At 34.1% G+C, this 25,240-nt stretch overlaps 1 protein-coding gene across 12 annotated transcripts in view; it reads left to right on the top strand.

Moving 5' to 3' along the window:
• The window catches only part of Liprin-gamma (liprin protein kazrin), a 119,184-nt gene that overhangs the window by 53,667 nt on the left and 40,277 nt on the right, over positions 1-25,240 (top strand). For 3 of the 12 annotated variants that reach the window (XR_012048545.1, XR_012048546.1, XM_072911260.1), the window contains exons 1-2: positions 5,146-6,739; positions 12,054-12,166. Coding sequence is in view for 10 of the 12 variants with exons in the window: in XM_072911260.1 (XP_072767361.1) it covers positions 6,640-6,739; positions 12,054-12,166 (213 nt within the window). In the remaining 2 variants the exon portion in view is untranslated. Of the gene's footprint in view, positions 1-2,775; positions 3,270-5,142; positions 6,740-12,053; positions 12,167-25,240 lie in introns of those variants that run through there. The other 9 variants (XM_072911253.1, XM_072911251.1, XM_072911257.1 and 6 more) reach the window with 7 other exon arrangements.

Below are 25,240 nucleotides of genomic sequence, written 5' to 3'. Positions count from 1 at the left end.
TGTACCCCACGCCAATTCAGAAAAAATCGTGGCGCTGCTAACTTAATATTAAGCTAGCAGGACCAAAAGAAAAAATTAAAAAAATAAATAAAACAAAACAGATGCAATTAGTACTGAATTTGTACTAATTTGTACCACCGAAAATAATTTTGTACCACCGAAAATAAATTTGTACCCCGTGCCAATTCAGAAAAAATTGTGGTCCTGCTAACTTAATATTCAACTATCGTAATAAAAACCATTAAAAATGAAAAATAAAAACTGATCTGATTAGTACTGAATTTGTACTAATTTTTGGTGGTACAAAATACGAATCGCAGGATCGAATGATGAAGCGAAAAATTGTAATACACTCATTTATTAATAAAATTAATTTGAAACTCGAGAACGAAAAATGTTGTAAGTAAAACTAGTTTTACAAAAGAATCAGATAGATCGTATATCGAAAGCTACTGACAATGAGGTAGAAAAACTTTATTGATATAAACGACATATGTATGTCGAATACGTACTTGTTAACTCTCGAGCGTTGGCTGAACAATAATAATTTTTTCGTCTCTCTGCTTTCTGCGCGACGCGGCGGTCCTTTCCCCCACTTGCCTTCCCCCACTATGTCCTATGCCGTGTCTTCCTACGTCACGCATACCAAGGATACAAACAAGGACGCGTCACTATTTTTTACAAAGGATATTCGACATACCTACGTATATTATTTTATAGGCATAAGGAATTTGTTATCTTACATCGTCACACAGTGTTCGGCGCTCGACCTTTACAGACGTAGCGCGCTGTTGCTCTTGTCATATGTATGGCAACATTCGAAGGAATAGGTATGCGTCCTTGGTATATAGCTTAATATTATGTTAGCAGCGCCACGATTTTTTCTGAATTGGCATGGGGTACAAAATTATTTTTGTGGTACAAAATAGTACAAAATAAGTACTAAATAATCCATTAGGTTCCATTTGATTTTGCTGATTTGGTCCTGCCAGCTTAAGAGAGCTTAATTCATGCGCCTCGTTATCCGAAGATGGTACAACTGGTCGCGTCGTAATTCGTATTTACGGGCTCTGGTCGACCCTTCGCGAGGATTGATCGAACCGCACGAAGGAGAGAAGCGGGAAATATCGGTGACTTGGTCGTTTCCGTCGATATATCAAATGCCGTAGTGCCTCCTCCATTTATTTCGATGACCTGAATGGATTCTCCCCTGCATAACTAGCACTAGTTCAAATATAAATTCTATTATATTACACAACAACTATAGAATACAGAGTAGTTATACTTTTGCGGATTTAATCTTTATTTTAATTAAATTATTTCTAATATCTGTGAATTTCCACTACCCAGTGGCACTTTCAATTTGAAGCGAAAATTAGCAAACTTTATGAAGTTAAGAGTAAACAAAACTTTGTCATATCCCAAATGAATATTATGCGTCTAAATCAAAAGGGATGATCAAATCGATAAATGTCTACTTCGAAATTGGACACTAGGGAACTATATACGACAACAAATTCGCGCGTAATCCCAAAGCCTGACGATAACACTCGTTTTTGGAAGGAGGGAGGCAGCAATACAAATTATTTCTCCATCGTGAAGCACAGCTGGGTCGTCATTCTATTATCTTCCTAGGATGGGAAATAAGATCCAAAATACATTGTAAATTGCATTGGAAAGTAATCGAATCCATTTATCTATTTAATAGTCACTTTGCTATTTTGCATATACCATAATTATTCTATTTTTACATTTATTTTGTATATTTTAGTGTGAAAAATATCGATATACATGATAGATCACTGAAAATCTAAACTGAATTTTTTCAATAAGAAATATACTTTTTGTTTATTTTATTTTATTTTATTTTAAATATACTTTTATTTTATTTTATTGTGTTTTATATTTATTTTATTTTATTTATATTTATAACTGTCTGATAATTCTAGAAGAATAATATTTTTATAGTTTCTATGATTTTATTTTTCAATTTAATTTAAATCAATTTCTTTCTGTGGAATATTGATCAATTCATTCGCGACTTTATCGTTCTAGTTTTGTCAACTTCAGTTACTTTATCAAAAAGTGCGGTTACGTTCGTGCCAAGTTCACAATGCAGCAAAAACTATGAGCGATGATAATATCTTTGTCAAAGTTTTAAAGAGACAATTTCTCTTTTGCTAAAATTACTCTATCATTGTTTGTCATTTTTTTTGCAAACATATTCTAGCAATAAAACATTTTCTATTATTTTCTCATTTATATATCTGCTATACATTTTGATTTCTTTGGAATTAATATATTCTATTATATAATACATAATGTGCCAGTAAATAAATCAATATATATGACAGTAATATATCGATAATAATAATATAAGTTCTATTTTATCAGTTTCATATATATATGCAAAATACATCGACGTGTAATCATCCTTATATACGGAATAAATTATTGGATGATTATAAATATTCCAAGATTAATATTCGCAATTACTTATCATGATCCATGCATTTCGAGGTATCTATGAGATATAATAAATGTATATTTATTTATCTTTTCATCATTAAACGCAATATATATATATATATATATATATATATATATATATATATATGTATATGTATATGTACATATATCTGAATACAATATTTTTAAAGAAAATTTAAAGAATAATTATTGCTTCTCTATAAATATTACAGTAAAACAATAATTTCATACAATAATTTTATTGTCACTTGATTCCTACTTTAAATGAATATATTGTAAAAAATACTACTTTGATAAATAATTATTTATTCGAAATAAGAATCAAAGTAATAGAAAATGGAAATTATAATTTTGTTTCCTTGCGATATTTACGGAAGCAGAAATTAGCTCTTTAAATATAATTGATTCAAATATATTTCGCATTATGAATTTTTCACCCTTCAGTTGTAATTTGCTTATTATTTTCAGAATGAGAACGCGCAGTATCACGTAACGAATAATAAAGTAACAATAATACCTACATATCAATCGTTCATTTCGAAATTCGTGAAACAGAATATTTCACGTAAATTTATTCACGTAGCGTTACATATTTTATGACATTATACGATATTTATTTCACATAGTATTCGTCCTTCGTTTCGGGCGACATAGGGTAGAGACGAATACAGCGCGCTATTGTTTACATGCCATGGCTCTGTGTCAGTCGTGTTACGAGACTCAAGCAAGTAGGCAACATTATGAGCCGCTCTGTGTATTGTTGCATTACTCTGCGAAACGTGAGTATTTTCTCTAAGTATTACAATTAGCGGCTATCAATCAATATAATTGATTAACTATCACAACACAAGAGTATTGCGTTAGTATATCGATTGATTAGTTAACAAATTCTTAGCATTACACTTTTTATACATTTATCTTCTTTTAATAAAATAATTTTTATAGTTTTTACTTTCGTAAACGTAAAAGTGTTTATTTGCGAAAGTTTATCGATAGAAATAAAACCATACAGAACACACAAACACAGAGAATAATTTCTTTCTCTCTCTCTCTCTCTTTCTTCACAGTTCGCGTTTTATTTTCATCACGAGTTACACTCACTGGAAGTTTATTAACACGACTAATGCAAATAGAATAACACGAGTCTCTTTCAGTTACGAAGCGCACGAAAGTAAATTGACGATGCAAAAACAGTTGGGATTATTCAAGTGGAATATATATAAAACAGTTATTATAAAAATCTTATAGAAAATAATTTATATTGTTTGTGATGATAATAATAATACATATTATAACGTTAATAATAAAATATAATATCCCTCGAGAGAAATCAACAAATAAATTCTATGAATGAGTAAAATGTTTCGCACTTACGAGAATTTATCGTGAATTTTAATACAAAGTTATCATTCTGTAAATTTTTTTCATAAAACATATTAAAAAATAAATCAATAAGCTCTAACGCAATACGAGGACGTAATAATAATATCTCATCTAGCGAAGACAAAGTTTCGCGGTTGTTACCGTCTTAAATCTTCACCGAGTTGAAAATCACCGACAAAGATTTCTGCGCGTAGCTCTACGGAACGCTACGAAAGAAGAAATGGAAAAAAAGCAGCTATAGATCTCCCTTATGAGTTCTACTGTCGTGATACATAAATCAGAAGCCGACTCACAACCCCGCAAGAATTTATCGAGTCTAAACGCCCACGTAATGCAATCCCTTTCCTGCTTTGTCGTCGAGACATAAATATACCGGAATAATAAAATATCTGTGATTTTTGTTTTTGCGATGCCCCACATCTCGCATACGATCCTTAATCTGCTCTAATCCGTTGATTGGATTTATAATGGAAAATGGAGAACAAATCTCCCTCTCTTTCTCTCTCTCTCTTTTTTATATATGTAAAATCGATTTGTGAAATAAATAACGAAGATTTCTCTTCGAGTTATAATCATTTTATCTGTACATTCATACTATCTGAAGGACATATTTATATTTAAACTAAATGTTGTTGTCTAATTCCGAGAAAATTCACTTTAATAATATGTTTGATATCTAACATTAAGACTTACAAATAATTCATGTCATATTGAACTAAGAATAAAATTAATGTGACATAAAATATTCGTTCGAATGTTGTTTCAAGATTTGTTTTAAAAGTAATATTGAAAAGAGTTTTCTCGAAATTAGACGACAAAATTTAGCTGAATACAGTGAATACGAAGCAACGAAATTGTTTAATCATTTTGTGTGTTATCGTCGTTTATCTCGTTGAACGTGAAAACGTATTCAATCGAGAGCGGGCAACAGAAATTGAAGTGGCGAACGTTTAATCGCTCGTTCGCAGTGGACGTGAATTTATTCAGATTGAAGCATTGCTATGCAAAAATAGTCTAAATCGCTTACTCTATAACGAAATTGCAAATTATTAATTCCTTTAACACGCGCAGTTCACTGAAATGGTGAATCTTTAATCGCATAATTAGATAAAATGGATTTAAATTATTAGGTATATAAAGTTATAATAATGGATAAAAATGTAAATTAATTACTTATATTGTATATAAGTATATTAAGTATATGTATATCAGTTATATATGACATAATTATATAGATATATATAAAACAATTATATAATTTAAATAGATATATTAAACATTATATCTAATAATTAATAGAATTTTGTGAAATCAAATTTCTGTTTTTTTTTTCTTTCTTTTTTAAGCTCTCGGTGAGTACGTCTAACGGATTATTTATCGTTATATATTATTTCGTGTACAATCATATCGCGCCGGATATTTCAGAACCGGAAAGGTCACATACGAAATAAAAGATCGACAGTTTTTTTCATCGAATTCTTTCCTCGACGGTTCGCGCGGGCGCGTATAATTTTTTGACGACGTGACGCGGCAAAGGGTACGCGATAGATCTCCTCTCGCTCGCTCTCTTTACGGCTGTACGAACGTCACGGTGCATAAATCAATGGTAACGCGGTTGAACATGGCGTGGATTTATCGAACGCGTCTTTCCCCGTGGGTAATGATAAATTATGACGATCGAATGACGGCGGGTAGATCTCCTGACGAGAGGGTGACGATGCGCGCGTGTGTGGACACAGGGTGACGTGTAATATGGGGTGCGCTGGGAGTCATTTTCGGAGGGAGTAGAGAGTATTGACGGGGGCAACCGGCGTTACGGGGCTGTTATATGCTCGTCGTTTGCTCGCCAGCCGCCAATACGGACTTTCCGTATAATGGCGTCATCCCCGAGGCGAGTAACGAGCGGTTAGCCATTGCGTTATGTAAATATAAGTTTGGGAGAACCTGTATGATAATGCACTTTTTTTTAGGGTGAATGTTAATGAACGCATTAGATTCGAGTATCCGAGAAAACGAATGAAATGAGAAGAATTTGTAGGAATTTATTTTAGTCTTATCTCCATGTTTTTCGAAATTTTAAGGATTGTCTTAGGATTAATAAATATTTTATAATTTTTCTTTATTATTAAGTTGAAAAAAAATTGCTGCTTATAATAATATACGCCGTAATAATACAACGATAAACATATCCATAATCAATCATTAACGCAGTATCTTTTTTTTTTTTTTTTTTACTTGGTCTTTTATTTTTTTTATCTCTCTGGAATGTTTTATATACATTAATGTCTACGACACAATTAAATCTTAGTCTGTACTGATAGATGATTTTTCGTCTGTGTTTTTTCTAACTCTATAGTATCAAGTCTTCAAAAACGAAAGGTCGTATTATAATATTTATTATATAACCAAATTAGTTTTTAAACTTATTATTTTAGTCTTTATTTAGAAAGATCAAAAAAAGTAGGTATATAATTTTTTTCAGATTTAAAAAAAAATACTTTTACCCATTAATAAACAAATCGAAAATACGTTGATCCACTTACATAGTTTGTAAAAATAATAGTACGTAGATGTGTAATTCTCGATCGATTGACGCATAAATTCGAGAGATTATTCTTATGACATATATATGGGACCGAACGTCGAGGAACGTCGAGCATACGATAAGCTTTCCGATATTTCTTATGGGAGCATCTCGAGTAATGTGTAAATTTCAGATACGTCCGCGACAGGGGCACAGCCGGTGAAGAATCACGAATCGCGAAAATGAGCGCGGCTGTAGAAAACGGCGTGGATGCCTCGCGGAAGCCGCGCGGCGGCGTTTTCGCGGAAGCGTTCGCCAAACGCGCGCAGCCCCTCGAGGAAGGTGAGTCCGATGACAGGCCTCTGGTCAGTTCTGGATAAGGGTATTAGACAGGATTCCCCGTTGCTGCTTGGACAAGATAAACATCGTGTGTGCGAGGTTTCAAGCCTTACGTCCGCCATGCGAAGCTTCTGCCGGAAATCCGTGGCACTTACGCGAGCTTATCTTGAAAGTGGCGTTAATCAAGCTAAACATACACCGTGTCACGTTCTGTTTATTATATAAACACAATTATTAATTAATTACATTTATCATATTTATTTAATGGTGTTGTACTCTCTTAAATGGATTTAGTATAAAGTTAACATTGGAAAATAGTGAATAGTCTTACAATTAGTTATAAACACGGTAAAAGTCAATGAAATCTCATTGAAAGAATCAGTGATATTTTGAAATATATGTAATATTATATTATATATAATATCTTATATATAATATTATGAGACAAATTTATAGTAATATATTTTGTTAAAGAAATAGCTGAATAAGAATTATGTTCATTTTTTGTGAATTTATAACATTTTAGGAGTGAAAAATCTAATATGTATATAATTCTGAACATTAGTTATATATGTTTTTTTTTCAGATATGTGTGATAAAAAAATAGCAATCTTTACAATATAATAAACAGAAAATACTTTAAATAATATTTAATTATTACTTATAATGTATAATTATTATTTACTTTTTAGTGGAATCTTTCTGCTATAATCAATGATATAAGATGGAAGAGCAAAGTGTGACTATTTCCCTGATCTTCATATGATTTCACTGATGTGAAATATAATCCTTAAATAAAACCTTGTATTATTGCTTTAATTCATACTATTTTCACTTTAATTCAATTTAAGAAAATATGCCGTTATTATATGTTATCATTTTCGACATTTTATTATTGCTATTACGATTTTAGATCACACGTATAATATGTATATAGACTATACAATTACTCCTTTTATTGCTATGAATCGCACATGTCATGTCTACTTCCACGCTACATATTTCCTCCGATAAGTTTGATATATCTTCAACCGATGTAATAGTCGATAAAGAATCTCGCTCTCGTTACATAGATACACTGTAATATTGGCACAGATCATACATCAGGTTATTCCTTGTCGTTGCTGTCTGTGACTTCAATATATCTCCAATCGCGAGATAGCACTTGTGTGGATAAAAAAAGGAAAAGGGAAAATAAAACTGAGAGAAAAGTATTATATTTCGCGTTTAAAAGGTTTAAGAGATTTTTTCCAATTTACAGTATAGCAAGTATATCGAGGTATGAAATAAACTGGCATTTTTTTCCGCACATATGCGAGTGACATATTTCCAGCTTATTTAAAATGAATGAACTTGCGTCGCGAGTGCGCATATACCAGCTAAATTGTCCGCATTTATAAAGGATCATCCCGACGGCGATTCTCGCAGGTGCGCCGAATTCGTCGTAACTCAAAGCTTCATACAGTCGTAGAATTCTCTAATTGGAGGGAGAATATTTGCCCCGCTTACACTTTGCTTGTAATTCAAAACATTGCTAATCCATTAATCCCATTTCTCCAGCGCGCTGCCATACGGAAGTCGGACTGGTAAACTACGCGCACCACCGGATATGTATTAAGCGCAAATGTAATTCTCCGCTACCTGTGTTTACGTGGATTACGAAAACTCGTTGCAATACCTCGGGCTGCATTTGGAACACGTGTTTCTGGATACGCGATTTGATACTTTATTAAAAAAAACTGTCACAGTGACCGTTGCGTTGAAGAAATTCAGATAAAATAAATTTGTTTGCCGAATATCGACACGAAGGTTTCAAATTTGACAACGCAAGGGAGAACTTGCGCATCAACGCGAGGCAGTTTATCAATGTCAAATTTCATTAATTTTCCGATAAGATTCAGGCTATTTCGCGTTATAATCTGTGCGCGCGATTTTAAAACTTTTATTACCGGTCGGTCATTCATTTTCCTCGACGTCGAGAAAGTTAGAGAGTTGTACGACATGATAGATAGCGGTCGATTCGAGAGGTCGTAACACGCATCTCGCGGTTATCCCGGAAGCTAGAACGATACACGGTCGTGGTCATGATTTGCGATCACTGCACTTTTTAAACAAGACGTGTAACAAAATCGCGCTTAATATACACATACATGCATCCGTCTAGCCAATCAATCTAGCGCATTATTTGCAGTCATGCGATTTCTCTAATATAATTAGAGCCGTGCCTTAAACTAACATTTCCCGTCACAAACCATCCCGTTCCGGTAACATTACGTTACCGGATTACATATCGCTTTATCTATAAACCGAAACGAGGCTCCTGTTTCGCATTAGGGTGCCTGACCGTATGATCTCGATAGTTTCGAGTCGGTGTAAAAGCTCGTAAAGAGTCCCGCTTCTGACACACGAGAGGCGTATAATATCGGAATATGCGTTGTATATCAAGGCGACTCCGACGTCGAAGAAGCCACGAAGGAGGCGTATCTCTCCATGTTTGTAGTATAGACCTTATATATACCCCGACCTGGAAGGGCCATCCGGGATCACGTGAGTCCGCCGTATGCACTTTGGAGTATACACCTATCGCACGAGTCGTCGCACATGTGTGTACGATCGTCCTTCGTATCGACGTCACACGAAATATGTATTTCAACGCGGTCGCCTACTTTCGCGAGGAACACGTTTCGCTTCACGCGCTGCACGCGAGATATATCGTATAGGCTCGTGCCGACGAAGCTGATTCATTCCACTTTCATCGACGTGAGTCCTAGAAACTTGAGAAACAAGCATGTGTCACTATTCGAGTTTATAATGACTTATTGTAATAGATAAATATGTTTTATTCTTCCAATTTTTCTACAAAATGATGAGATAAGCTTTAATACATGTGATAAATTTTCTTTTGGGATTGCATGCTTTTTCTGTCAAAGGAGGACTTTTGACAGTTACATTGAGATTTTCAAATTTATTTTACAATACTATTTTTAAAAAAATCGATTCTTCTCTGATTCACAGCAACTTGACGCGTGTATTTTTCACGAGGAATATATTTTCTGGAAAGCGTAAATGGTTAACCCCTGACGCGGAAATATCTTCTCTGGCAGTATGCAGCTGTTTAATTGAGAAAATTCAGTATACGAAGCACTACAGAGTTTCCTTCTTTTAGTTAAGACAGAAACGATCGCGCGAGATTACTCGGTGAGGTGCTTGACGTTTCTGATATGAGTGCGCTGCTGCCGTGTGTTTAAAGAGCCGCTACAACCTCGAGATCAGACTTCCGTGAAAAAAAGGGGTCTCTCTCTCTTTGCTGATCTACCCTCTTGAGCATGTTTTTTTTCTACTCATCCGCGATCAATCGACTTAAAGATGACGGACAGATATCTGAGCTAACGATATAACAAGCCGTTAACTCTTTTCTATTCTGCATAATTTTTTACTTGTGTAACACACAAACGTATAATTTAAAAAAATATAATTTTGAAAACATTATTATATTTTTGTAAACACATTCTCAATTATAATTTAAACGCTAAATATTTGCGTGTGTGATTTTTGCAGGAAAATAACACGTAAAGAGAGAGGGATGTTCAATACACTGTTATCTTCTAGCAACTTGATTGCAAGCTTTCTTTTTATTTGCGTTGAGGATACGTTTCTACCTTTGTAAAGTTCAGCTTCTCGACCTTCGTGAGATCGAGGAGCAATTTTGCGACAAGTCGTTTCTCGAGATCCAGCGATAATACGTTCTTCCTTCGAAGACTTTGCAGGACGCTCGGCGTGATCTGGAGTTCGCATCTTGTCGACAAGAAGGGCTTTTGTCTACAGCAAAGCGAGATTTGTCGATAAAACACGATGCAACTTTCTCCGGGAAACAGGCGGCAGTTTAATTGCGTTTAATTGCAACTCGGGCGCAACAAATAATCGCGATCAGGTTCCGTCTCTCCTCTCGCTCTTCCGCTATCACTCTCATTACGACAAAACTAAAAGCTTGCTTCGCGCTTGTACTAAAGTTTCGACGTTTTGCTGGCGCGTCCGTACGAAAAATCGAGCGTGCGTGCGATTAAAATTGAATTAAACGTAAACTGGTGAACGTAAACTGGTAAACGTCATTAAATCTTCACCGAGTAGCAACGATGTATGGCAGCGCGAAACTCGCCGCTAATGCAATTGCGCGCTTTCAGCGTAGCGCGATCAGCTTTAAGCGATTAAAAATTCCCGAATAAAATTCGCGGGATGATTGTCGTTCAATATAGCGTTAATTTTGAAAATTGTATCTTGTCCCACGGTCTTCTCTTGGTCCACTTTCCACGAGGTCAAAATGCATTTTTAACCAGACCTCTCTTATGCTTATACAGCACGAAACTTTGTCGTTTGCAATTTACGGAGCTTTACGTCTCGAATTTTGTTTATGCCACATCAAAGCGTCACTGACTGCATACGCAACTCGCTAAATTGCGTTTAAGCTCGTGCACCGAGTTCTGAGAATGTGTTATATCCGATATAATATAATTTCATCGTCGTTCGCTCTTGAGCCGGTTGTTTATCAGGATGCAGTTACCGTTTTCCTTTGACGACTGCGCACCTAAAAAAAAAAAAAGGATAAACAAGGAATCATTCGAGATGCGACAAAATTCTTCTGTTGATTTGTGGCCAACAATATCTTAGGTTGATAATAAATATCCAACTTTTTACGAATAATTTAGAATTATACATCAAAGCGAAATGTCTCATATATCTGTGTCTTTCATAAGATCTATGCTAAAGCACGTTTGATAACGCGAAGGCAACGGAAGGTCGCGCAGCTGTCCCGAGCTTGCTCGGGTACCTCTGTGAAACGAGCTTCCTCTCACGAACTTGTCGATAACAGTTTGGCAACCCTCCGGGCTTTTCCACCTTCGCGCCACGATCGCCGACTACCACGGGAATTCAATTATCTCACCGTTCGTACCACCGGCCAGGCGAAGATAATGCGAGACGAACGAACCCGAGAGAGGACTCGGCCATCTTGGACGACGTCCGGATCCGGGCTCGGGAATTTCCGGACTTCTCGCACGTCTCGGATGAAAGGATTAAGCGCGATCCGATGGCCACCGTTCTCGTGCCAGCGATCTCTGCAAAGCGGTTACTTACCGCCTAATCGCGAGAAAACATGTAATATGAAACATTGTAATGCCGACGTAATGGACTTTTTTTCTTTTTATCCAATGTATTTTTCAAAACAATCGTATAGATCTTTCTATGAACCAGCGAACGCGTCATCATTTTTGCTGTTCCAACTAATAGCGCATTTTCAATTTCTTTTTTTTTTTGATTGCAGCTCTCAAAACTTTGAATCATTTGAACGAGGAAGGCGAGGCGCTTGCCCTTCAAGATGACCTCACAACGCACCCCACCCTGGCCTTGATGCGGCGCATCCTTGCAGATGCACAGGTGAGTATCACGTCTGCGAATTTTCCGCAAAATTCAAATTCAAACGGTGAACTCGGTCTATTCAGAATTTCTAATTGTAAAAATTCTTGAAATATGAAGCGTAATCCGGTAATGTTGAACCTTTAAAATGATGAATTTCGATATCGAAATACGTGATTACAAATCGTATCTCGAATTCCATGGAAACGGCGAACTTGATTCAAGCAGCCTCTAGCCAAGAGGTTAATTATCGAGCAGATAAGGAGCTATCCACACATACACACGTACACATTGATATTGAAATCTATTGTCTATATCAGGAACTGCTTCCGTATTATATATCATCAAACACGCTAAATTCTAGTCTCTGTTTCACAAGAGAGTCGCAGATATTTCAGGTTTCTCCTTAGAAATATCTCTTAATACAGAAGCTCTAAAATAGCACAATTCGATTTTGGTGAGATCGATAATTAATCTAATTAAAAATAACACATTAAATATTAATGTAGATTTCTCTTTAACCTTTACGCTGCCGCTATTTTTACATTAAAATAGTGGGTTTTTTCTCAAAAATTTATATATATAATTTTATAATATATAAAATTTATATATATAAATAACAGACACATTAGGTAAAATTTTGAGTTTTATTTAAAGGCACAAAAGTGGCTTTGCGGTAGGGAATGGAGGTAAAAAATTTTTTTAATTTATATTTTCTCAAGAATAGCGTATTTGGGGGTTTCTGATGTCACTGATTTCAATTCTGAACATATAACTGATTTATAAAATTTTGAGTCTAAGAGCAGTATTGACAATATGAATGAATATAAATGTATAGGCTTATGCGGAAAAATATATATTTTAAAAAAATAAATTAAAAAATTCAGTAAACATTTTTTGTATTTTTTATATTTATGGAAAAATTATATATTTTTTTAAATAAATGAAAAAATTTAGTAATCATATTTTTTTATATTGTTTTTTTATTTTTTTGTATTGTTTTTCAATTTTTGTAAATTATTTATATTTTTTTTGTTACATTTCATGATTTTTATGATATGTGATATGCTTTGTGTATATATATCTATAATCTAAGAAATAACATAATTATTTTGTCAAATATATGCTTAGTACATAATTAAAAAAATAATACAAAATTTTAGTGCTATACAGACACACAGACGCACACATATATAAAAACGCAAATACACACTATGTACTCGCTACACACGCATATGTTTGTATTAATATACATTTAGAATTTATTAAATATCACTATTTTATTAGCACACTCAAAGTCACTAAAGTGGCTTTGTGGCAGTATAAAGGGTAAAGGATAAACTTTTCTATAACACAAAAGAGTTTTTTTAAAAGCTTTATGATAGTAAATTCGATTTTCTTAAGTCATAATTAATTAGTGTATAATTAATGTAATTAATGATACAATAAATATTAAAATGTAGATTTCCTTCTTAAAGATAAGCTTTTCTATGATTGTCGAAAAGTGACGAGCGTATTTATTCAGAAAGTAAACCGCCCGAAATCGGTTCTCCATTATTGAGGGTAGAAGCAGCCCTTTTGAAACGAAATGCGCACATCGATTTTCAAGATTTTCGTCAAATGAAGAACTGAGAATTCGAAAGGGATTAATTGTTAGACGGACAAAAGGTCGTTCTATTGATAAGCGCGAGTTCTTTTGTCCACCGTAAACCATTGTTACCTATGCGGGGCTGCTGCTCAATATTTATTATGAGAGAAATATTAGATAGCAACTCAGGGAGAAAAGAGAATTGCACGTGGGTGTGGGAAGGAGGAAAGGTCTGATGGAAATTGCGACGGACTTGGTTCGTTGAGAGAATAAAAGCAACAAAATAAGGGTTGCAGTAGAAAATGTCCTTCGCGTGATGGCGTTTAATTTCTTTCCCACAGTTGTTTCCTACGATTCGCGTTATATTTGAGACTGCTTCGTGTGTGTAACGATACAGTTCCTATATTCTCAAGATCAGTGCAGCTACAGTGTGTTTACGTGAAATTTTTCTAAAGAGTTTCTGGATCCATATTTGGATCAAAATCCTATGTTCGAGTCCAATAATAAAATGATATAACACGATTAAATGAATAAAGATTAAATTAATAAAGAAAATTTCTCTCGGCAACTTTCATTTACTTAATAATTTCATAATTATACGATTACGAAATGACGCAGATAACAAGGTTCCTGGCTCGTGTTACTAATTAAACGAACACCATCTCCGGAGGCGATTCTTGCTTTTCCGGATGATCCTAGTGAAAGCGGAAATTAAGACGAAAACCAATACTGTTTTCCGTTTATTAAAAGGTCAAATTCGTGACGTCAAGAACGTGCAAATTAATTAGCCCCAAAGTTACCTACCGTTACGTATATTCATCATGCTCGAGTAGGCTTAAAGGCAGATTCATAACCTGCGTAACAACTTTGCCGACAGGATGAGCGTCGAAAAGTTATCGTTTCGTTACCGTCCTCCCCATCTGAAAAGGCTCTCGTGATGAAAATAACGTAAATGACGTGTATGTGCATCGAATCATATGTAAGAGAAACTTTACGTAAATTAAAAATTTACAAAAAAAAAAAAAAAAGAAATTTGCAAGCTTTATATGATATTCCTCAAATAGAGTTATAGCGAAAGAAACGCTGTATTTTATTTGTATTTTACGAAAGTAAATATAACATTGATTTATAATTTAATGATTTATAACAATGATTTATAATTTAATTAAGGCACACACATGGCGAAATTTTCTATTTTGCCTTGATTAAATTTATGAATTTTACGCAGAACAAACGGCATAAATCACGAATATAAATCTCGCTGTCTCAATAATTGCAGTAATCTGTTTTTAATCCCATTCATTGTATAAAAATCCGGCCGCTATATATATATATATGAGACGTATCGCGCCTGATATTGATTACGCTGTACGCGCGAATAAAAGGCGAACAAGAATGTGACGTGCACCGAACTTTCATTTTGACGTGTCATTCACGTTCCATGCGTAACGCGCGTCGAGAGCACTCTCTCCGTTAAAAGAGCCGTCAAACTTGTTAATGTTTGATATAATGATTTTCACAGCACGTATAGATTAATATTGGCGTCCGACTAATTTCGCGGCGAATTACCGACGATGCGACGGCGAATTGCAAAGCGTTTTACGTCGTATAATGCAAGGGATGCGATTACATCGCACAATTACAAAGTCAGTTGCAAAACATTATACATCGCTGCTTTAATTATTATCTGGTTATCGTAAAATTCTTGCCATTATTTTACGGTACATCCATAATATTTGAAAAATTAGAAATCGCGCAAAATAAAAAAAGAAATTTATTGCACAAAAATATTTGAATGAAAATTTGTCGTCGAAAAAGGAAAAAGAGTTTGCGTTTAAAGGTTGACCTACGTAAAAATTTTCAATCGGCATAAATAGATCCGAATTATTTTCGACGAGAGGAGAAGGGAAAAGTCTCGTGTGAAAGGGGCGCGATTCGGATTATAGCTTAAATCACACACGACACGTCGCGCATAAACACGTTATCCGACAAATAGCATTCGGACGTGGTGGACGCGGCTATTTCGGGATTAATGCAATCGAATTGATGGCTCGCAGTTTGCTGACGATGTACACGAGCACTCGATCGTCACGGTGAAATTAAAATTGGGCCGTGCGTGCTCGTGTTCACAATTAAACATTGCAAAAATCGCGGGAGCAATTTGCATCCGATTGGCAATGCAACGTAACGCGAGAACACTGTTATATCACGGATTAGCAGAGAGAGCTTTCTTTTTCAATCTGGCTGAATACCGCGTATCAATTACATCGATTACAAATTGTAGATTACATTGATGTGTATATTTTTTTTTTTTTTTTTTTTTTTTTTTTTGAGAATATATATTACATAATTATATTTAAATAGAAAATTAAAAAACAATATACTTTAAATACACGCAAAGTGTGAAAGAATAAAATATCTTTATTTTTCTCAGCATATTTTTTATTGTAAAATTGTTTTATTCAGAAGATTTTACTTACTCTCTTAAATGAAATGTGTTATCATTAATAAGCGATAGATTTAGTTATAACTATAACCTTGCAAATAGTGAAAATATGCGTAACGCGCGTAAATATCTTATATTGTAATATTATATAAATATAAAATATTATTATAAAAATAAATGTAAATATAAAATAAATTCATAGCAGTATATTTTTTAAATTTATAGCATTATATTTTATTTAAAAAATACTTGACATGAGTTTAATCAAAAGTCTTGTTCATTTTTTATAAATTTATCAAATTTTAAGAGTAAAGAAATGTAGTATGTATGTAATTATGCATTTGAATTCTATTTATATTACATGAAATGTTACCGTTATAAAAGACAAGAGGAAATAAGACGATAAAACGATGGATATTTTCACTGAAGATCAATTAAATGCTCATTGATTTTAGATGAAATCTTGTCACTGCTTTAATCAACATTTTCACCGATTCAGTTTAAAAGAATATTACCTGTCACATATAACTATCGAGCGATCAAATGTCCGTATCTATCCGTTTTATGCATTGAACAATTGATTACTTTTTGCCATCCTGACGGCACAAACAGCATGCGTTACAAACGCCTTTGAATCTGACATACCGCGTTTTCAATCGCGTCTCCGGTACCCAAAAGATGATCAATCGGTCGCCGAGCAATATCCGGCGGAAGGAGAATTTCCAGTTGACGTTTCAAGGCGAAATCGCCCCATTATGCGACTCGCGTTTGAATTTCGATCTCCTGCGCGTATCCACGCGAGAAAACGCAGACTATAACAGAAGGAGAGGGAGAGAGAGAGAGAGAGAGAGAGAGAGAGACGAACTGCGGAAGGCGAACCCCGAAGGGATGAAGGAGCTCCAACAGTCGCAGGACACATAGAAAAGGAGAAACGTGACGAGGCATATGAATCGGGCATATGTAATGTCGCCTAAACGTGCACCGCGGAACGGATACGCGCTGACGGGAGCCGGTAACAAAGTTTCCCAGCTGCTGTACACGATCGATACCCGCCGCGATATCTCACAGTTGAAACTCGGGGCTCGTTCGTTGCGACGAAAAGCGTCGCCGGAAACCTTGCTCCGGCTGATGCCTGAGTAAAAGTTTATGGAAACGATACGACTTTTCTCGACTAACGCGTCGACGAGCTTTCTTCGCCAGAGTGTGTGCTCTGCAAAATTTCCAACTTTAAAAATGTATATCTCACTTGTTCTATTTTTAATAGAGATAAGTTTGAGTAGCACAAACTCCGGAGTAACGGGTGTGTCACGCGTCGAAATATCGACGATCGTCTCAAGAGTCTCGCGAGAGTCGTCAAAGTTGCGTGCGGTACCTGGTGGCAGCGTGGTCGATCGTATCGATCGGAGAACAGCTCGACCGGGCGAAAGAAATTGGAGGAAAAAAAACGCAAGTGCAAACGAGGGTCAGAGAGAGAGAGAGAAAGAGGGAGGGGGGGAGGGAGTATGCGCTCGACGATGTCGAGAGTAATAAGGACATTCCCGAGGGACGACCTTGCGCGCGTATGTGGCGTGGCCGTCCTCACGAGCAAAAAAAAAAGCGATGTATAATGAGAGCGTACATCTACGCAAATTATGAGGAACGGAAGAAACACGACTACCTACTCGGTGAGCGGAATCTTTGACGTTTAAATTTTACATATGATACGCTGTTGTAGAGACGCGTCTTTTATTGATTTGATTCGTATGGAAATGCACGGGAAGTAACAGCGTTATTATCTCGAGTGCGTCACTTAATACTCGCGATCTATCATTTTCCGTTTCTGAACACACTCCCTGACAGCTAATTGATTGAAGTGGAAAGATACGCGAAAGTACTCGTATATTAACTCTCCGATATTATTTTGGCAAAGCAATTTAATGCATTGCATATAATTTTATATAATTATATTATATTATATGATTATTTTATATGATTATATATATAAAATATAAAACATAAAATATATTTTATTTGCAATAAAAGAGAGAGAAAAGGAGTATTGAATAATTTCATTTTCCAAAATCTTTATTAAATGCACACGTAAGAAATATATCTATCTATATATGTAGATGTATAAAATATATTAAATATATTCTTACAAATTAAATATTAAATATTAAAAAAGCAATTATTGTGTTTAAAAAAGTGATAATTATTAATAAGAAAATTTTAAATATTCAAGTAGTTTTGAGAAACACACAATGCGTCTATATCACCGCGCGACTCTTTTCCATGAATATTATTATCTTTAGTAATTAATGTTGAATGTCATGCTGAAAACTAAAATGCATGCATTAAGAGTCATCCCACGGATATCGCGCATACAGATAACATCCGCAGTGAAAGCGCAGTAGACGATAGGCAGCGGGCGAAGAAAGCCAAGAGGATTCATTAAGAGGAGAGAAGGTAGACACTATTTAGCGGCTGAACAAACATTACCGCGAAATGACGAAGAGGGATGAAATGACAACAAAACGATAAGAGAGCCACTGATTTCACATGTGTATGTTTTTTTTCTATTCCCATCCGTTTTATCTTGAGCGCAAGAAATGCGAAAGACAGCCTTTTTTCATTTTTTTAACAAAATGTTTTCTCTTTGTTCTTTGTGTGAAATGTAAAATGAAAAAAATATAGTGTGAAAATGTATAATTTCTCATAATTAGATACATAATATAAAATTTAAATGTAAAATATTTTTAAAAATAATTTAAACATTAGTTGAAATTGTGGCTCTTTTTTCTCAAGATATATGATAGCTTTTTTTTATCAAATCTTCAAATACAAAAAAAAGATGTTTATTAAAAAAAAGATGTTTATTATGGAAATATCTTATTAAAATAGCGTTTAATCAGGCCCGATATGTCTTTAGAAGTAATCAATATGGTACTGATTATTATGAAAAAAGAATTTATCATCTTGGCAAAAAGTTGTTCTTAGCGAACAGTCAGTTCTTGCGCTTGCAAAATGGACGTTCAAGTAAAACGCGTTTTTTTATGACTCGACGAACCGTAGATTTTTACGAGAGAGATCGAGAATGTCGCTGGATCCGACAATCTTTATGTCTGGGAATAAGAATTTTTGCTCGCACGATTTAACAGGCAATAAATCTATATCACACATAGTAAAATGAAAAATTATAAGAATAGATGAATTTCTTCAACTATATAGCATCGAGAACTCTCTCAAAATTTTATATTCAGTATTATTTTTATATTTTTTTTTTATTTCTGTTCAAGTTTACTCACGTTTAATATGAAGGAGTCAAAATCGATAATGTTTCCTATCAGATATGGAAGCTTCTCGCGTGTTATTAACACAATTAAGTTGCACAGTACATATTAGACAACTTGTTTGTTTGATCAAGAACATCTCTCATACTCTGGGCGGCCGAAATTTACATGCCTCTCTTGTCATAACTTGAACGAACTTAAAGTGTTTGCTTAGACGAAGATCGAGTTCGTGTTGTATGCGAAAGCAAATCTGGAGCAAGATCGAATGATTCGGTGGCGTGATACTGCATTCGTAACAAGATCTAGAGAAACATATACAAAATAAAATTGAGCACAAAAATATATTCTTCACATCTATAAAATATTTCCTTTTTTACATTTTTAACTATACATTAACCATTCTTGTTTATTACGACTGTGAATTTATAAAATAATTTGATTTGTATTTTTTTATATCTTATAATTCAACGTATTTACGTAGCACGCTCTCTTTTCGCTGCATTTGTCGTATATACCTTTCCGTGTAACGAAGTCATTACACACACAGTAAAACTAAACGTATGCAGAGTGCATTTTTCGGTTGCTCGCAATTTGCGAAGGATCCTCGGCACATTTTCACGAGGAAAATATTTACGAGGCGTTTGGATTAGTACGAAATGTCCGCGCGAAAGCCGGGCGATGTAAAAATTTCGTTTACATGACAGCCGGGAAACGCGCGAGGGCTGGAAAGCTGAAAAAGTACACTTGACGTAAAATCAGCGTTATATGTATTCACACATATGAAAGAACACAGAAAATAAATTATAACATCTATTATTAATATATATTATTTATATTATTAAATATATAAATTTTTTGAGAGAGAGAGAGAGAGAGAGAGAGAGATCAATCATTCTTTTAGAATATTAAAATTGTCATTCATACATATACGCAATTATAGAATTTTTATATTTTGATAACATTTTTATTATTTGACTATAATTGAAGTTTTGTCTTTATTATTTGACTGTAATTGAAATTAATAAATGATGAGAAATTTAATTACTTGTATTGAATTATGTATACTAATACAAAGACTATATGTAGGATATATGTATTTTATGTTCGAATTTTTATATTGAACAATTATTTTCTAATTATTCATTCTTTTAATTTAGCCTTTTGAATATTTGAATGACAGCTTTTTAAACTTTGAGCTCTTTTTGCTTTACCGCATATAAGATGCGAATGAAAAACAGCGAGGCAGAAGATACCGCGGTCGATCACGCTTGTGAAAGTCACGATGATTCTTTACACGAGCGTGAATAGCCGTAACGTATCCACAACACATCCGCGCGCAAACATTGTTTTCGTAAGCGTAGATCATGTGTTTTACGTGCCCTAACAGTAGTCGTAATGGATTAACCCTCTTTAACCCGCGCGTCACTCCACCTATTGCCTTTCCACTCCAATTCTCTTTGGTCGGCGGGGGAGATGAAAGAAAATGTCGCTTGTCAGCAACTTTCAAGTTGGTCTGTCATTCGTTTGTTTTTCTGTTTTTTTTTTGTTTTTTTTTCTAAAAAATAACGACGGAATACGGTTACACAGCTTACGCTGAGTTACATAAGCCGATTTGACAGCGACATGCTACTATTTCCTATCCATCGACGTTCCCTTCCACAGCTGTTGCACAATGCATTTCGATGGACCATTTCGGACCGAAGCAAATAATGTAAAGCAATAAGTCAAACGATTCGATAGCGGTTTTACGATAATGTGTCAAATGCGTCGGAAACAATTTTGCGTAGCTTTTGTCAACGGAATTGCCTGTGCAAACGATGATTGAGGATCGATTTCTCTGACAACGTTTTACAACCGAGCGCAGTTAATTTTGCACCAGAGAACGCGCAATCGGAATATTTTAATATTACACAGAAAAATATGTAACAGATATATTGGCGAGATAAATATTTAACTGTTTTGAAAATATTTGACTGTATAAAAATAAATACTAACGATTTTTTATCTTTATTTAATAAAGCATTTGACAAGAGTTACATAGAAAGAAATTAATGCGTTACATAATTATTTATAAATAATTGAGATAATTAAAAAATAATATATTTGACGCCAATTATAAATATGAATATTGAAAATTCGATATACCATAACGGAAATATAGACAATTCGCAGGGATTCAAGTAGCGTCGGCAGTAATTAAAATTGCATTTTAGTTTCGTTTCGCCGAAGAAGAGGAACAAAACCAGGTCACAAAAAATCCATTCTGGCTGGTTTAGTTTTCTTTTTTCCTTATTCCAATTCTCACCAATCCTACCAACCGTGAGATACGGAATTTTGTTATGCGGAACTGCGGATAATATTTAAACCGACCGTGCATACACACCCGATTAACTTTTTAATTGCGTCCCTTTAATTCATCTGTAATATCGTGCGCGCGTAGCATGATGTTATGAAATTATTTCCAAGAGAGAGGGAGGAAACTCCATCCGTCATTAAATCGACTGCGAAATAATATTTATAAAATATAAATGCGTGATATTTTTATATAAAAATATATAAAAATTTTATAAATATTATATTTCGCATACGCATGTATTTAAATGTATAAAATTATACGTTTTAATTTGCGTGCTTGTTTATCATCTCTTCAAACGTAGTGAATACCGTTTTATAATCTTTATCAATGAATTCAATAAGTTTTTTAACACGTAAAATTATAAAAATATTTTTTGCAGTAATAGAGTAATTAATTATCATGTAAAAAAGTAGAGAGTTTGTTATTATATATTATATGTTACTAATATATCGAAATTCTCACATATAAAATAAATAATAAGTTTATTATTTTATATAATTGATTATTCACATATCAAAGTAATAGGTTTATTATTGCCCAGATTACCTTCATTTTAAATTAATTAACTTTTTATTATTCACTTAATCGTTGTGTCATTTGTGCATTGAAATTTGTGCATTGAATTCGAATGGAAAACCAAATAAAAAAAAACCAATTATGAATTCACTGAAGATTTAATCTTGCGTGTATTAATTTAAAATAATTAAACAATTCATTTATTACGATATGCGATTTGATCCTTGTTTCGGGATTCTCTTCAGTGGATTAAAAATTACGTGATAACGATATACAAAACAAGACACATAATCCCAATAAAACGAAAGATGTATGTTAATAGCATTACCTAAATACTTTAATAACATCATGGGGCAATTTTTTAGGAATTTAAGTTAATCTTTAATTTTAATGATGATTAGTTTAATGCTTTAACATTTTGACAGCTCGAATAAAGCTCTCGTAAATGGATTTAACATAATTGAATAAACAAACTTTACAGATTTACAAATATACCGAATTTCTCTTTCCTATGGCATGATTCTCGGATTTTAGTTTATCTTGTCTCTGCAAACACAGAATACGGGCGATATCGAATATTTCTCCGTTAAATCGACAATGCCAAAGCCAGAAACCACCGAGCAGACGAAATATTTCATCTATTTTAGTATTGAGTAGCGGATTTTCTAGGATGAAAAATCGCGTATACGTGTTGATCTGACGGAAAAACGCGTATATACTTTCATCATCTTCAATGCTACTTGTTTTCCGAGGAAAATATTACTTATGTTTGAGAAATCTGTCGATTCAGAATTGAACTCGTCCAATGTATGTGAAAAAAATATCAAAAGTAAAGTATTGAAATACACAATTGCTGCTTTAGATTCAACGTCAATCTATAAATAATAAATGACATCCAGTTTAATTGTTTAAATTTTGCATTTCTGAATCTTCACAATTCTTTCGATTACATCAACAATCTCTTGAGAAGAGATCGAGACAAATCGAGGATCGCATTATATGTTCGTCCCTGCGTAAATCATTTTATCACTTGGTATTATTCTTCAGGACTCGTCCGAAATTTGTCGCGCACGTCGCGAGCTCGACATGGTAATTTTCCTCGGCGTATAGTCTGCCGGTTTGCATTTTCTTTAATATTTTTTTTTTTTTATCTCCACGTTTATGAAATTCCACTTCCGCGAGCTCCGCGGGCGAGGAGGAAATTGCCTTTCCCCTTTTTATTGGGCTTCAAACTTTACTGCCGCCGACGGAACAGTTAAGCCGGTCGGTTTGTGCGCACGGCACTCACCGTATTTGCATTTGAAACGCGCCTTGCGGCATGGACCTCGTCCACGACAAAGCAGCGAATTGGCTATTTAGCCGCGTCCGCGCGATCCTCAAAAAGCCCGAGCTTCCGGCACACGCAGGAACACTTCTCGCGCTCTCCTTCTTTCTCCCCTGACGCGCTCTCCTTGGCAGCTCGGGCTTTTGAGCCAGTTTGCAAATGAGTATCATCATGTGCGACGTGATGGAAACCATTTGTCATCGGATTCGAAGATTTATGAGAAATTTATGCTAATAATACGCGTGCAACATTTTATGGGAATTATGAGAAAATGTTCCATTATGCGCGATTTTAATATGTAAAAATCAAGTATTCAGTAAAATAGGAGGCATCAGTAATATATAACATCAATATTTATAGTTTTCCACTCAGCAATGTAACTGTTATGTATAATGTATTGCAATTACATTGTTGACTGAGAAATTATAACATTGATGTTATGTTACTGTTGCTTTGTATTTACTAGAGTTTCATCAAAATTATCATTTATATCAGATGCTAACAATTTAATTTTCTTATCAATATTAATATGATACAACTATATTTTTACTTTAATTAAATTTTATACATTATGTATTGTTTTGAAAACAATGTTTAGGTAATTGATTTTTATTTGTAATATTTTATTGAAATACATAAATGTTTTTCGCAAAAGCATTATAACGATCACTCATTTATAAAATTTTTCGCATCGAGATTATTTACAAATTATAAAACTTTACTATATGGAGTATTTTATGTTATGCTTCAGAGTTGGACAGATTATTAGCACGTAAACTAAACACTCACAGAAAATATTTTTACTGTAAAAAAACACGAATGTACCAGCATGAAAAGCTTATGAATTGCCAGCGTGTTATTTTGATATTTTTTTCATTGCTGTATCTTATATAAAAACGAAAAAATAGCAACACGGAAATTATTTTTTTCTCCTTGCAGTTGGACATTCGCGACAAAAAAAATGTTTTTTCTACAAAACGAATCTGGCAAACAAATCTATTTGAATCGAGAAGGCGGAAATGTGAACCAGAGATTGAGATATATATGTGTGTATGTATGTATACGTGTGTGTGTGTGTGTGTGTGTGTATATATATATATGAGTAAAACATTTTTCAAAATGTAAAAAATATCAATACATATATATATCGACTTATATAACACTTAATTAATTATCAAATAATAAACATAGTTTACATTTCTACATACATTTTTTCAATCAAACTTGTACATGGTTTATTATATTTTTATCAGGTTAATAATAATAGGTATTAATAATTATTACGTATATATAATACAATATATATACATAATGCATATTTAGGTAGAAATGTTACTATTTTCGTTAACTGTGTTAAAACGTTGAATCGAGCATCGGTGTTATTAGTCGATGCCAAGGTAGATCCGAGTGCAGTGAACCTCTCTGGAGCGTGACAGATGGATATAAGCTTAACATGCTCACAGAATTATGCATCCACGCCTATAATTATCCTAAACGTTGGAAGACGCTGGGATATTCTGTCTCTCTGTCTCTCTCTTTCAGTTTCTCTCTCACTGTTTCTCACACACGCTGTCATTTATACAAAGATACACTATA

Source organism: Anoplolepis gracilipes, chromosome 2 (genome assembly GCF_047496725.1).
Source record: "Anoplolepis gracilipes chromosome 2, ASM4749672v1, whole genome shotgun sequence".
NCBI classification, from domain to species: domain Eukaryota; kingdom Metazoa; phylum Arthropoda; class Insecta; order Hymenoptera; family Formicidae; genus Anoplolepis; species Anoplolepis gracilipes.
This window is presented reverse-complemented; position numbering and strand designations above follow the sequence as displayed.